Source organism: Nuphar pumila, chromosome 8 (assembly GCF_984573655.1).
Source record: "Nuphar pumila chromosome 8, dmNupPumi1.hap1.1, whole genome shotgun sequence".
In the NCBI taxonomy this organism is placed as follows: domain Eukaryota; kingdom Viridiplantae; phylum Streptophyta; class Magnoliopsida; order Nymphaeales; family Nymphaeaceae; genus Nuphar; species Nuphar pumila.
In genome coordinates, this window is record NC_143256.1 from 124,052,810 (window position 1) to 124,068,063 (window position 15,254).

The 15,254-nt window shown below is 39.2% G+C and overlaps 1 protein-coding gene across 1 annotated transcript; it reads right to left on the bottom strand.

Annotated features, from left to right (window-relative positions):
* Positions 1-1,654: 1,654 nt before the first annotated feature.
* Positions 1,655-10,530, bottom strand: LOC149830578 (transcription factor UNE12-like). Its single transcript, XM_090015858.1, has 6 exons — positions 10,240-10,530; positions 7,095-7,235; positions 6,485-6,550; positions 4,832-4,897; positions 4,102-4,179; positions 1,655-2,000 (listed from the first exon to the last, which is right to left on the bottom strand). The coding sequence occupies exons 1-6, from the start codon at positions 10,528-10,530 to the stop codon at positions 1,755-1,757; spliced, it is 888 nt and encodes a 295-aa protein (XP_089871984.1). The 3' UTR covers positions 1,655-1,754.
* Between the last annotated feature and the right edge of the window lie 4,724 nt (positions 10,531-15,254).

Consider the following 15,254-nt stretch of genomic DNA (forward strand, 5'->3'; position numbering starts at 1 on the left):
ACTCCGGGAATTCCGAAGATGCGAAAAAGGGTTTTGTTACGACTGAGTTCCCAGGATACAACTAGGCTTGAACCTCAAGAGAGTCACTGCTTTACAAGGACAGATGATCTCTACCACACTTTTACTCAGCAAGCCAAATCGAGAAGAAGGAAGAAGAAGATTGGAGAGTCAGAAAATTCTTGTGTTTTCAAAAGACGAAAATAAAAGATATTTATAGACTTTTAGCGAGGCCAAAACGTTTTGCGATAAATGAGATTAATGGCCATAAATTTGACGGTTTGAAAATAGGACGAAAAGGTACCTGAGCGGTCACCCACCTTTGACTGTCAATCAAAGGCCTTCAAAACCGTCCAACAGTCACAAAGCGCCATAAACTCAATATAAATGCTATTAAAACCTTTCAACCGACAAAATTTCTCAAAACTGAAAATCCAAAACGGACATTTGCTCCTCATAAGCACCTCGCACCGCTGCAAAGTGCGCCATCAAAATGCCACATTGCGCCTCAAGCACCCTTGCGCACACACGTGCTCGCGCATGCGCGCGTCCGTTGCTGCACGATGCACAACAACGTCCACAAGCCACCCCAAGATACAAGGCTTACCAAAGTAAAGAATAGAGAACAAAGCCTGTATTTAAACCACTCGAAAAACTGATTTCTCTTATATATGAGACTAAACCTTTTAAAGCACTTTTGGTGGAAAGAAATCACCAATTTTAAAACTTTCCTAACACTTGTTGCCTCACCTCTATTGACAGGAGTTCATAGGGAGGTAAATGTATCAGACGCAGTTCGGATCTAGGCATTATTGAATCCAACCTCATTGAATCTAGAGTGTAATAGGATTCAGAGTCAGATGGCAAAAGAGACCCCAAGCTGAATGGATACATTATATATACAAGCAGGTCGGATTATCTATCCGATTCAGATTCAGATGAAAAAACTGCATACCAAATTCAGATCCAATTATTAATTAGAACCTACTTGTTTAACCGAAACCAACTAAACCTTATTCAAATTGGACCAGATATCTGACCCAAATCCGATCCATTGACATTCCTAAGGAATTCAAAGCATTGGCGGGAGTAGACAAAGATGAAAGATTGATGATGCATCAAGCACACCATTTTTTCTTAACCTATAATCATGTTCGACTCTCTCTCTCTCTCTCTCAAATCTCAATTATTGCTAGCGTGCTCAAGAGAAACTTTGAAAATTCATCCAATTCACACTTGAATTCCCTATTGACTCCAATGCCTATGCATCACCTTTTTAGTCACCAACCATTTCCCATTCAAAAACACCTCTCTTGAAATTGACAAAAAAATCAAATAAAATAAAAAGCAACATTGGATGTATCAATCGCTATGTCTGTGTATGTACTAATATATTTCTGATGTCCATTTGTCCTGGGCCCCTCATCCCACTACCGACCTTAAACCGTCAAAAAGTTTTTTGGAAATCCAGCATCACTCTTCATTGTCCCCAATCCCATCCCACAAAAAGCAGCCAAAAACTTTCCACAATTCACCCTCTTCACACAAATCAACAAAAAAAAGTAAATGGAACACTTAACTTTCTCTAGTCACAGTATTACTACATATTTCAAAATATCAGAGAGAGAGAGAGAGGCCCCAAGCCCATAATCCAATTAGAGGATCGAACTGCTGATCATGCACCATGGGCCCGGGGCAGTTGGTGGTCAGTGGGGAGGGTCTATGAGGTGCTAGGCCAAGTGGGGAATACAGCAGCACTATGACTGTGTACTTGGTTCTGGTTTCACTCTGGGAGCAGCAGCAGACGCATCTGGTTGGTGTGTGTGGTAGATGGCCATGGCTAGTGAGATGGGCATGAGGCAGAGGTCCTTGGATTGGAGGAACTGCATGGCTGCACCCACATCCTCCTCCATGAGCTTAGCGACCTGCCGCTCGGTCCCATCGGCCGAACACTTATCCCAAACTTGTTGCTGTTGCTTGCATGAACCTCCACTTGCTTCTCCCTGCACCCAATAGAGCACATCAGATCCAGGCATAGTGACAAAAGTTTAGAATGGAAAAATAACAGCAGCCAAATTCTCGTGAGAAGGAAAAGTTTTCTGTTTTTCTTGTGTTTTTATCAGCAAAATAATTTAATTAAAAATCTCTCTCTATATATATATACCGGTTTTTTACCAAGATATAGCTGATACAAATGAAGATATCATGAGAAAATTGTGTTATTTTTACAATATTTTGATATTCTGGCCGTACATATATGTTTATATTTATATATACCCGTTTTTTACCAAGATATATAGCTGATAGAATTGTAAATATCATAAGAAAATTGTGTTATTTTTACATTATTTTGATATTCTGGCTGTTTAAAATAGCAATCAAAGTGTTGCATTTCTTTCACAATATTTTCAAAATATTGCTCATATTTGTCACTATGCATACAGACTCAGTTAATTTTGAAGCGTGTCTGTCATTCTGGGCTGAATATGATAGATGGAATGATGAACTGATAAAGCCCCACTATCTTCCCAAGCTGGTCCCAGGTTCAAATCCCAGTAAGGGGCATCCACAAACTAGCTTGCTTAACTAAGAAAAGAAAGCAAAAAGTAGTTCCTAGTTTCCATTTCAGCAGGCAGTATTAAACAATTTCTTTTCCAAATAAAATTAGTGGCAACAAAAAACTCGTATTGGCAGTGAATAAAGGTCTGGTTTGAGGATGCCTGTTGTTTTTTGGAAGGATACTTCATGAAAAAACATACTTTGTAACTTTCCTCAATAATTTAATTACATTATGGGTGTCACTATAATATTTGCATATTTCTAATGCATACTTTTTCTGCCATGTCCAAGTGCATACTTTTTCTGCCATCTCCAAATGCATGTAACCAAATTTCACGCTTGCTTGTTTGGTTAATCATGAGAGAAAAGCAGGTGGGTTTTTTAATATGTCGGTCCCACTGCCAGTAGGGATGCACACGAGCTAAGCTCGAGCCGAGTTTGGCATGTACAAGCTTGGCTCGCCCAAAAAAAACGATGTACAGGCTCGGCTCAAGCTCGGCCCGGTTCATTAAGCTCGGGCTGGGGTTCATGGCGCGGTGCGCCTGGTGGTGTTGCTTCCTCCGCCTCTCCAGCAACGACGACCCCGTGGCCAAAAAGGGCCTCAAGAAGAAGGCGATCCGCGCCCTCCCCGTCACCACCTTCGGCTCGACCGCCGAAAAGTCCACCGACTGTGGGACGCCACCGCCTCCTGCAAGTCTGCAACTTTGCATGCTCTGTGGAGAGTGGTGGCCAAGAGATTGAACATCTCCGGCAAATGGGTGGCGAAAATTTTTCCATCAAGAAATTGGGGAATGGATTCGGAAAAAAAAATCCCCGATCCCAAACGAAAACAGGAAAAGAAACGCCGATTCAAGATCTGAAACGGGGGGAAAGGAGGAAAGAGGGAGATGGAACCTCCGAGTTTGACATAGGAGGAGGGGCGAATGTCGAGTTCTCCTTAGATCCATTGGGCCTCCTTCCTAACTCGGACCAATCTGCACCCACCTCCGTCATGTCCGGTGGGCAATTGCGTAGCAAGGAAGGAGAAGGGGAGGAAGGGGCGATCGGGCGAGGGGGAGATCGAAATGTAAAACTCTAAAAAACCTTAAAGGGGGCAGGGCAGGGCAGGGCAAAAAAAACATTATATATATATATATATATATATATATATATATATATATATATATATATATATATATATATATATATATATATATATATATATATTAATTTAATATATATTTAACTGAGCCTTATCGAGCTCGGCTCGTTTGCTCATCCGAGCCTCGGAGCCATGTACAAGCTTGGCTCATTTGCAGCCCGAGCCGAGCTACGAGCCAAGTTTAGTTGAGCCCGAGCCGGCTGGGTTTGTTGTGCATCCCTAACTGCCAGTCTGCTTAGCCATGGAAAGAGTAGGTATGTGATCGAGTTATTGAAAAAGACAGGTAAGTTTTCACAGATAAGCCCTCTTTAAGATTCCCTCTATAGTTACTCTTAACTTCTTAAATGACAAGAACAAGTTGAAAATATGCAAGGATAAGTGGAGATTTTAAATGAATCAATCACCTCAATGGTGGGAGATGGAATGTCAGTTACAAGCTGAGCAACAGTTCCTGCCCCACCTACCCTGCTCATGCTCAACACCTGTTAATGTTTAATTAATACTTTAGTAAGCCACAGTGTATAAACAAAAATAGGTTATAACAGACAAAAAGGGGAATCTCTGCTCCTATCTGAAAATGACAGTAGTGCTTCACTGTCTGCCCCATAGAGTTGGGGCCAGCTAGACCCACAACTTGAAATAATTTGCGGAAATCAATTTCAAAATAAGCATTTGATGGAGGGAATACGTAACTTCAATAATGACATAAAACCATGTACATCTAGGCATCTCTTAAAACCATGAACACAATGATTAAGTTCATGAACTCCAATATTTCTGAAAATCAAGTGAAATTAACCACTTTGGTCCTTTTATAACAGTGCCCAGATATATCTTTAATATGCCAAAGAATCAATCGTCTCTTGTGATACATGCACATCATGCAGCAAGCAATGGCACAAACAAAACAAACTTTTTTTTCCTGATAATCACTGATTGCAAAAGGGTGTAAGCCCCTATTACTCAAATGCCTGAGAGCATGCTCGCAACATGCATATAAGAACATGAAAACTGGTACCGGTGTATCTACATCCGCATGTGTGTAAATAAGAGAGAGAGAGAGAGAGAGAGAGAGAGAGAGAGAGAGAGAGAGAGAGGAAAATTTTGCCAACTAGCAAGAGGGAGAGACCTTACATTTACTTGTAGCCTGAGGAATTTGACATAGTCCATAATTTCATCAAGCATGGCTGCTCTATCTGTCTGCATCAAGAAGAACAGATAATCAATAAAATGATTTTTTTATTGAAAAGTATACAAAAAAGGAGGAAACTCAGGAAAGAAATACAGCATCATCATTTTTAGTTCTATAATCATTGTTTCTGTATCCAGCATGGTATTAATGTGCTTGGCCCTGCCAGTACCACCTGTCGCTGAGATGAGTGGAGCTTGACATAGAGGATATATGAGTTGGTTGGTGCAGAGCCAATACCATAAGTTTCTAAAATCTTCAAAGATTTTTGTCCATGATGCGTTTTAGAGATGAAATGCAAGTAGCTTGGAGGGACAATCACTTTTCTCTCATAAACAAACAGTGTTTACCCAGGTGCTAGCTGTGGGCCAAGCAGGCAACTACTTGAGTCATCTCCATTATTGAAATAGTTGGAATGTGTGGCCTGAAGTATCTCCATCATGAGATAGTTGTGGCATTAAGCACAATAATGCAATGATAGATCTTTCAAAGTATCATAACTTGTTCACAAACGTGGGACATGTATATGCCTCCATATATGAAAAACCTCTTTGACGAACAGGCATGATAGAAAAGGACCCATATCTTCTGTAGGAGCATCGTGAATAAAACAATTACTAGTAAATGGTGCCATATGGCTGTGCTCTATATGGAACCAACATCCTATATTTATGCTGATTGACATAAGAATTGATTTTATTCATGGTACCCCAGCAGCAGATCTGGTGCAGACTGATAGGGAACAAGACAATTTAACCCTTGATCCCGTTAATTCCTTTCATGCTAGAGACAAGAATAGGTGGTATTTGTGGGCCAATCAAGCAATCACCATAACAAACTCAGAATCTAGTTTTGATGGCAGTTGTGGCACTAAGCGCAACAACATCATAAGCTATCCTCCATGGGCATGGTTCCTAAATCTGATGCCAACATTCTCCATACCAAAGTCTTCAACACAAGACCAACATAAAATATTGGATATGCCTCCACATGTTAATTCTCAAGAACTGTCGGTGATAAAATAACAAGAAAACATTGACTTTGTCCACTATCATTTGAAGATGGGCGAGATTCATGATGACTACTAATTGTAGTCGGTCACCAACAATTACCCCTGGCATTTAGCGCTGTATAGCTCTTGGATTGCATTTGTGGGACCAAGCAAAATAAGACTACAGAAATGATCCTCCATAGTATCATACTCCAACTTCTATGCTAAAATTCCTAGTTCCCGACATAGGTTTTCTGCCCACACCATAAAAAAAATTACTGTTAAAAAAAATTGATGACACACAAGATAAGATTGTGTTTGATGATCTCCGTACAATCTTTTATATTAGAGAACCATATTGGAAGTTGAGGACTAAGCACCTACAGTAGCTATCCACTGATAAATGATTATACACAATGAGATGAATGAAATTGGTGGGAAAAAGTACAATAATATTATAGAGGATACTCATAATAGATGCTTTGAAGTCAATGCTATCTGCACGGAGCACATGCAACACAAAGCTGATTCCCATTCCCACACATAACAATTGCTTTCCAAGAAACTCATGACATCGTTTTTCTTTCAAATAACATAAAAAGATTACCTTGTTAGAATTGGGTACCAACTCCTGCAACTGCTTCATCCTTTCTGCAATTCTTTCTCTGCGTAACTGTATCAGAGTAGTAGTTAGCACCATCATCATCTTCATCTCCATCGCGCGCACATACACACACATACACGCAGAGACATGCACTCAAGCTCATTGAATTAGTAAATGTGCTTCCCAAATATATTAAGGTAACAAAGCCACAGAATATAAATAAAGATGTGGGAGCACAAGCGTCATGCAGTTATTCACACAAGAATCAACCAGATTTCTGATTGGGCCAAGCCATGGCATGCTTAATTACACGTACTCCACAGAAAACACCTCTGTCCATGTGGATCTGGATTTAAAATATGAAACTTTTACTCATATGCATACCTGATCCTCCAAAACATAATTTCAGATGCAGTATATCTATTCAATGGATCAATGCATTAGATCCATCAAATACAAACCCAATCTCATACTCAACATGGATTAAGATCCAGTTCATCCATTCCAGATCTATATCATTTCTAGTAAATACTTTGTGCAGATCCACATACAAGGACAACAGAACCGCTCGTGTCAGAATCATTTAGGCATGTGCAGATAGTTAATAACTTACCCTTTCTGCAATGCTATGAGGGTCAGTAGCTTGACCTCGCCTTGCTCGCACTCTGGGACGTATAGCTGGAGGGTGTGGCATGGTTGCACTGGTAGTCGGCTGCGCATGAAAAGGCTGGCATGCTGTAACTCCTTGTCCTGACTGAATCTCGAAATCAGTAAAATGAAAAGAAGACAAAGAACAGAGTTCCAATGCATTGATGAGTACAATTAGAATCACTACATAAGCTAGACCAGGGATGTTAACCAAACAGTGATCTAGATGATTGGACAATTAAGACACCACATTTTTCTTTGTAACTGCTCCCTCTTCAAAATTATCAATGTAGATGCTTTTCTAGGGATGCACTCATACTGTGACTCGCATCTACAAGTAGATGGTGCACTAGAACATGAAACTCAATGGGCATCAATCTCACCTCTTACGAATTGTGCTACTCTAACAAAATCAAGGTGGGCAACCACAACAGTAGTGAAACTTACAAATCTAGCACTTTGTCAACTGTCAACAATGTTGAATTGCTGATACTGCTATTTCCTACAGGATAATAGAACAAGAAACACTAGCGGCAAGCTACAAGAAATTTAAAAGATGACAAGTAGATGTAAATGTCGTTGAATGGTGATGAATTCATGAGAAAGCTAGCAGTTGAGGATCATGTGATGATGGTAATGATGATATAATAATTACACGTGATCACGGCGGTTGGTACATATTATATGATGTTTGGTTGTGTATGGTCGTCCTCGATGGATGCAGTTATGATGATTAGATAATTATGAATATAGCACACTATCTGACATTACAAATGCTATTTGTTGATAATGATGATGTGAAAATGCTGTCGGATATGATTAGTGGCACAAGATAACCATGGTTGTCACACATGCATGGCGATGGTTATGAGAAATTATGTTAAAGGAGCATCACTATGATAATGATGCATGGCGATGATCACTACAGTCCATAGAATCATCATGATGGTGACACACGCTAATAACAATTAGGGGTGTCAATGGGTCGGGTTTGGTTGGGACTCAGGTGGAACCAGATCAGATTTTCAGGTATGGTATCAGGTCCGGCCTCAGGTTTAACCGGGTCTAATATAAGAGAAACCATACCCAGACCTGGATCATACATCGTAAAATAATATTTTTATCAGTTTTACATTGAAAATTTGTGGGTCTTCATCGAAACTCAGGTCGGGCCTGAGTCTGATATAAAATTTCACAAACTATACCCGGGCGCATGTATTAATCGGACTTTCAGGTCTGGACCCGGGTCTTAATTGGGTCTTCTTATTTGTCACCGGACCCTATAGGGTTTGGTCTGGGTAAACCCGATCAGTTGACACCCCTACTAACAATGCAAGCCATGATCACAGACGGAACACCATAACAACTCAGACCGATTCTGTCATGGCCCACCCTCTCATCTTGCCCGAACCCAACTGAGGGTATTGCTCATTTCTTGTCTCGAGCTGCCGAGCTTTAGCCCATGAGCTAAATGAGGAGCCGAACACGAGCTATAGCTCATTTATAAAAAGATATCTATATTTTTTCAAATTGAAATAATAGAATTTAGATCCTAGGCCTATTAAGCCAAACTCAAACTAGCTTATTTATAAAATAAATAATTGTAAACTTGTAAGCAATAGGATTTTAAACTCTAAATTCATTGCTTGAATGTGAAACACTTTAACTGTCTTTAAAATATATTTATTATTAATTAACGAGCCTGAGCCGAGCCGAACATTGTTGCTCATGCTCGAGCTTGCATAACCAATTTCACGAGTTCAAATGAGCTCTTTACGAGCACAATATGAGCCGAGCCACGAACAGCTCATGTTATTTTCTCAGCCCCATGCACGTGCGAGAAGCAGCCTGAGTCCAACGCTCCACACGTGTAAGAACCAGCCCCATCTGCACGCGATCAACGTTGGGAAGTGGGTCACTCTCAGCGATCAGAGACGGAGCACGAGCGGGACTCACCGCTCACGTGCCGTACCGAGATTTTTTATTTCTCACAAAATTACGTCCATACCCTCAAAATATGCACGAGATTGGCTAAACTACCCTCGAAACCAAGGAACAAACGCCGTCTCGTAATCATTTTCAAAAGGAGGATAACGGCATTTATTAGGGGCACGTTGGTAATTACAGCTTAGTATCTTGACAGATACGCCATTTTCCATCTTATGTGGCGGATGAAGATATTTCTTGATTCCAATAATGCCCTCGTCCTCAAGATGAACCTTCCATGGACATCCTCGTCATTTAAAAATTCCATTCAGAGACCCAACTGATATTTCCAAATTCCAAAAAGAGCCCCATGTTTTTCAAAAAGATATATTAAGATCCAACTTTGAAATTTTTAACTTCTCTTTTTTCAGCTAAGTTAGTAAGAGACAATTGAAGCCAGCAGAAAGTGGTAATGAAAAAATAAATAAATCCACAATTTAATTAAGTAAACGAATATTTTTAAGCCTTTCGTCAAAAACACTCATTATGTAGGTTTTATAATAAAAAATAATTTCAAAAAACACATTTTTTACATTTAATGCAAACCATTTTGAACGCAAGTTTTTTTTTTTTCAATTGTCTCAAAGAAAAGAAAAATAGTTTTGAAAGCATGAAATAAGTTTCACGCTTCCGAGTTTCTTTTCCTTTTTCTCTATTTGGGACGGTTCCTGTCACAGAACAAAAATGTGTACATTTGCCATTTTTAGAATAGTAGAAGGGCGTTATGGTCATATAGATAATACCACCGAAGGCAAACAAAAGCCAAATTTTTTTAGCAGGTGTTTTTGCATTTCCATAAAACAGGAACAACAGGGAAAAACGCCCTCTATCTTGAACCTTCAATTACCCATTTTTCATTTCACGATTTATTACCGATTTTAAACCCAAAAAGCTCAAAAAATCGCCGATTTTTACGCACCTGGTGAGCGCGGGGTCGGACGGAGTGCGGAATATTCGCGAAGGGCGCAAACAAGTTCGCCAATTGCGCGGCTTCCCTCTCCTTCAAAAAAAAAAAAATAGTTTAACTCTTTACCTGCGATACAAGGAGAAATTACGTAAAAGACCGCAGTGGAATTTTTTTGTAGTTTCCGTTCTGCCCTTACGTCGGTGGTGGCGGGCTTCACGACCAGCGGGATGGGTTTCCCGTCTTCGCCGTCGCGAAACCGCTTGCCGCTGCCGGACGCTTCGTCCGGCTTCATAAAACTGCCCTTGCCTTGCTCGAGACTCAGGCCAAGGGGGAAGATGCTGCCCGGAAAACCGCCTCCGGGGCCCATCTGCAGCACCATCCCCGCGGTCACCGCCATGCTGGCGTCGTCACCGGCGCACCCGGAACCTCCGGCAGTGGAGTAGCCGGGCATGGCTAGAATCTGCTCGAAGAACTCGTCCGTCATGCCTTCCAGAGGGTTCGTCGCCATGATTGAAGCAAGAGAGAGAGAGAGAGAGAGAGTTTTGTTATTGGTGGTGGTGGTTCTAGCAGGGTTTGGTTGGTTGGATGGTTTCGCCCAATTTATAGCGGGAAGCGGCGTGTTTCGAAGCGGGGATTGTCGGGAAATCGGGTGGCAAATTCCATCCTTCCCATTGAAATACACACTTGGGTCCTCGAGAAATCTAGTGTTATGTATTACTCTCTCTCTCTCTCTCTCTTAGTGTTTAAGTATTAGAGAGAGAGAGAGAGAGAGAGAGAGAGAGAGATGGACTAAACATACCCCCACCAATTTTTTAAATGACGTTTCAAAAAGGCGACTCGGTTCATGCTTCCGGATATTCCAAGATGAAAAAAATTAGGACGACAGCATGTTGTGTCTGAAAAAGCAGCTCCACGTCGGTATCTGCCAGCTGTTAAATGAGTTGCAGGTTCTTCTCCGAAATTTTTTGAAAGCTACCAGTTATACCATGATACTATTGCGATTCGAACTTGCAATGTCCCAACACAAGGTTACGTGCATTAGCTGCTCCTACCAGACAAGCCAAGCCCCCATTAGTACTCTGAAATCCCGTTGCTATGACTTGTTCATGCCTAAATGGCCCATGGCTGATGGCGAGGCAAGAGATCCACCGCTGCCACTCAGGAGATCCAGGCATGCATTCCCATTATATGCAAAGTGACCTGCTTGAGAGACACCCATCTTAGCATTTTTAGAGACAGGTGTTGTATCCATCTCAAGAAATTCCAAGATGAGCGGAGCTGCATTCTAAGCATGCAGCACTGCTGCACCTCTTGAAGTGTTTGGCTTGAAAGCAAATAAGTTTAGGGTTCAAATCCAGTTGCTTACATTTTTGTTTTTACCAGGACTATTGCTTACACCTTTGAAATAATGATCCTCTTTTTTATTTAAATGAGTTAGTTTGAGCTTGGCTTGGTAGGTTTAGTGTCTTGTTATATTATTTTAACATTTAAAAAAAATCTTTTAAAGAAGACAGCGCAAGTTTAGCTCATTTATCTGTGGTTCACCAAGAAGGTTCGGCTTAGCTCACCACAAAAACAAGTCAAGTTTAAGTACATGCTTGAGTAATTCATGTCTTAGGTTCAAGGATTTGATTTGGCACAAAATCCATACTAAATTCATTATTTTTGGCAGATCCAGAATCTCATACAAATGCAATTATAACTAACCAAATGTTTAGAAAATGAAAATGAAAATGAAAATGACAATTGAAGGGTATGTGTGGTTCGATATCATGAAATTCGAGTTGTCATGAGATTTAAAAAATAAATTTCATTTGCACATTACCCCACAAGCAACCAAACATACCCTAAATGTAAGTTAATCTCATGAGATTTCAAATATGTGTATTGTAATCACATGACTTGAACCAAACATGCCCTTAGTCTATTTCTCATATCAAACGCAGGATTTTCACATCCAGTTTGAAATCATACGATCTGAGATCAATCCAAGTCCAGCGTTGACTGTGGACAACTAAGATCCAGTCTAAGAGACTCTTTAAGGCTATGTATTGCCGTATCGGATCCAACCGATACAATCCCATCTCGGGAACTTATTTACAGTGGAATTATGCAATAGGCTAAAGGCATTATCGTCCTTTCAAAAGGTAAAAAAAAAATATAGGACGGCATATCGGCTTTTGGACTTTTTATAATTGACGAAAATACCCATCTCAGGTTAGATTTTTGTCTTCTTGTTAAAAAGAAGAACCGCGTTCCACTTTGGGGGGCAAAAACAGAAATAAAGCAGCCTTATTTTGAAAAGATGGGAAAAAGGCCACGAGAAAATTACTGAATTACCCTCAGATAATTTCTTAAATTCCACTATTAAGGTCGTGTTTCTCTGGGAATCTTTTGTGCAAGCCTTAATTTGGGGATCACCTTTTAAAAAAAATTTATTCAGGATGAAATGACTAAACTAGCCGTGTAGTCTTTTCTAATTGATTTCCGTTTCCGGATTGTAGCCTTATTTTAGGATATGGATTTTAAAATAAGATTATAAGATCCAAATGAATATTCGGATAGGGTCAGACTTTATCAGATCCAGATCTATAATTTTCTGTTGGCTTTATATTTGGATCCGCATTATATCTGAATCTGACCCGTTTAAGACCTAGCACTGGCATAAAACTCGTGAAGAAAGGGATTAAAAAAAGGAAAATCTAGGGACTTGGTTGCTTGCAAGCATTCAAATCTTACGATTATATAAAGAAATAAATTACAAAGAGATTGATTTAAATATTTGAATTTCGCAAGAACCATAGGTGCAAAACATACTATGATGAGTGTGTTCCAAGTCAAATTAGGTCATTATTATTAACGATTTTGAGTTGTGGTCAACTTTTGGCGGTGGATGTCACAAGTTCGAAACCCATGGGTACTTGTCCTTTGCCGGAAGGCCGAAGTTGAGCATACTCTCTGATGGGCAAAGGGACCGGAAGTTTTAAGAGAATTGCTCCACTCATCCCCTGTCCCTATCTTCATACATCTCTTTGGAATTTCTTTGATGCTGATTGTTTTGATCAAATCAAACTCGGTAGATGTGATCTACAAAATCCATTTAGTGAAGATCAATACTTGAATCACTGAAATTCGACTTGTTTGCAAGTATTTTTGAAAATTCAAAAAATAATGATCGAGAAAATACATTTTTTGATTTAACAAAATCATGTTTTTTATAAAAAAGTATGAACCAATGTTTATTCTTATTAAATCAACCATGCTGAATTCATCTGTGAGGTCAGATTTGATCAAACAACTTGCATCAATAAAATTTCAGAGGGGTACGAAGATGAGGGATGGTACAGGGGATCAGTGAAACCAAATTGGAGGTTATATTCCAATAAACTAGGTGAGCATAGTTTTTTGTTGGTTATAAAAAAAAAGTATGGTGATGGAAAATACTAAAAGGCTGGGTTGATATTTGTTATCAAACAACTTTACATGATATTTGTTAGACCCAGTCTTCGCATAAATATCTTATGAACATTCGAAATACTAAAATCCAATTAAAGATATTCACATGATATTTGTTTGAATCTCCTTACCTTTTTACAAATATCTTGTGAACCATCAAAAAATCTAATTAAATAGATTCACATGATATTTGTATGAACCTCGTAACTTTAACACAAGTATCTTACAAACACCTGACAAGAAATGTATATGTAGTGAGATTGGTTACAATAGGTGAAAAGACACTTAACAATATGTTTTGGTATTTACTCAACGATTCTCATATGCAATTGTCAGCAGGTTCGCATAAATATCATGTAATATCATTTTTAACTTTTTTAATGGTTCGCAAGGTACTTTTGTAAATGTTAAGAGGTACAAAAAAATTCATGTGAATATTATCAGTTTGCAATTTTAATTTTAGAGGTTCACGCATTTGCAAGATATTTATGCAAAGGATAGGAGGTTTGTGCAAATATGATGTGAATCTCATTAATTGCATTTTAGTTTTTCAAAGGTTCACAAAGGTCAAGAGATCTACACAATTGTGATTTTAATTTTGTAAAAGTTCATAAGATATTTGTGTAAAAGTTTGGAGGTCAAATCTCCTTAATTAGATTTTAGTTTTGAAGAGATTTGCAAAACATTTATGCAAAAGTGAAGAGGTTTGCACAAATATTATATGAATTTCCTTAGTTAAATTTTAGTCTTGAGGAAGTTCACAAGATATTTGTGAAAATATTAGAAAATTGATGCAAAGGTTAAGAGGTTTAATGCAAGAGATCAGTAAAAATATCATACAAATATCCAGATTTATCTTTTAGAGATTCACAATATATTGATGTGAAGGTCAAGAGGTCTGATATAAATTAAATGTAAAAGGTAAAATAGTCCCAAATAAGTCTCAAATTAATGATTTAGGATATGCAAAAATTTTTGATATATTTTTTGGTATTTGCAAAAATATGCCAAATTTTGAGGATAGCAGGATTTTTTTTTGTACCGATCTGTTGGAACAGCAAAGACAAGACCATTTAAAAAAAATATATCTGGCCAGGACATACCGAACAGTGTCTCCTGGACAGGACCACTATCCTGTTTGTCCTAAGCAAGGTATTCTATCATAACCTAGACAGGGAGTCATGCGCCCCCCTAGTGAATTGCAAGGGTGTCATTGTTGGCAGGCAAACTTTTTTTTTTCTTTTTTCGTGATGGATACACATAAAAAGGAACTGGACCTGAATCAGATCATGATCAAGTTTAGAAATACCCAAACCAAGGGAAGGTTCAATTAAGGTTTGCCTCTTGTTAGATAAGTTCATGAGACCCACTTGTGTTGGTCCAGCTTGATGCTTTGGTAGGCCAAATTGATCAGGTTTGGGACATTAAGGTGGTTCTAAAAATGGGAAAGGTCCGAAAATCCCTCAAAAGTAGGCTGGTAAAGGGAAGGGTAGCAACCCTTCAGCATCTATTCAGTTCTCGTGAAAAATTATACCCTCTAAGGGTGAAAAACCTAGGTCTGCAAGTGATCTTACAAACCAATCCCAACCCTGACCAATAAGTTAGGTGGCATATAATTAGGGATGTAAACCGTTCAGATTTGGGTCGGATGTGGCCAATACTAAATCCAACTAAGAGGACATTGGTTACACAGATTTGGATTCAGGTTCGGACTCCAATCAGTCGGATATAGTTTTGGCTTACCAAGTCCTACTAAACAGTCGAATTCAGTCAGAT

Bases quoted from the DNA above. Each gene is read 5' to 3' on its own strand.
- LOC149830578 (XM_090015858.1), bottom strand. From the start codon at position 10,530: ATGGCGACGAACCCTCTGGAAGGCATGACGGACGAGTTCTTCGAGCAG. The intron at 6,551-7,094 runs GTAAGTTATTAA...ACTCTGATACAG, and splicing joins CTCATAGCATTGCAGAAAGG to TTACGCAGAGAAAGAATTGC. The intron at 4,180-4,831 runs GTAAGGTCTCTC...AAACATTAACAG, and splicing joins TCCTCAGGCTACAAGTAAAT to GTGTTGAGCATGAGCAGGGT.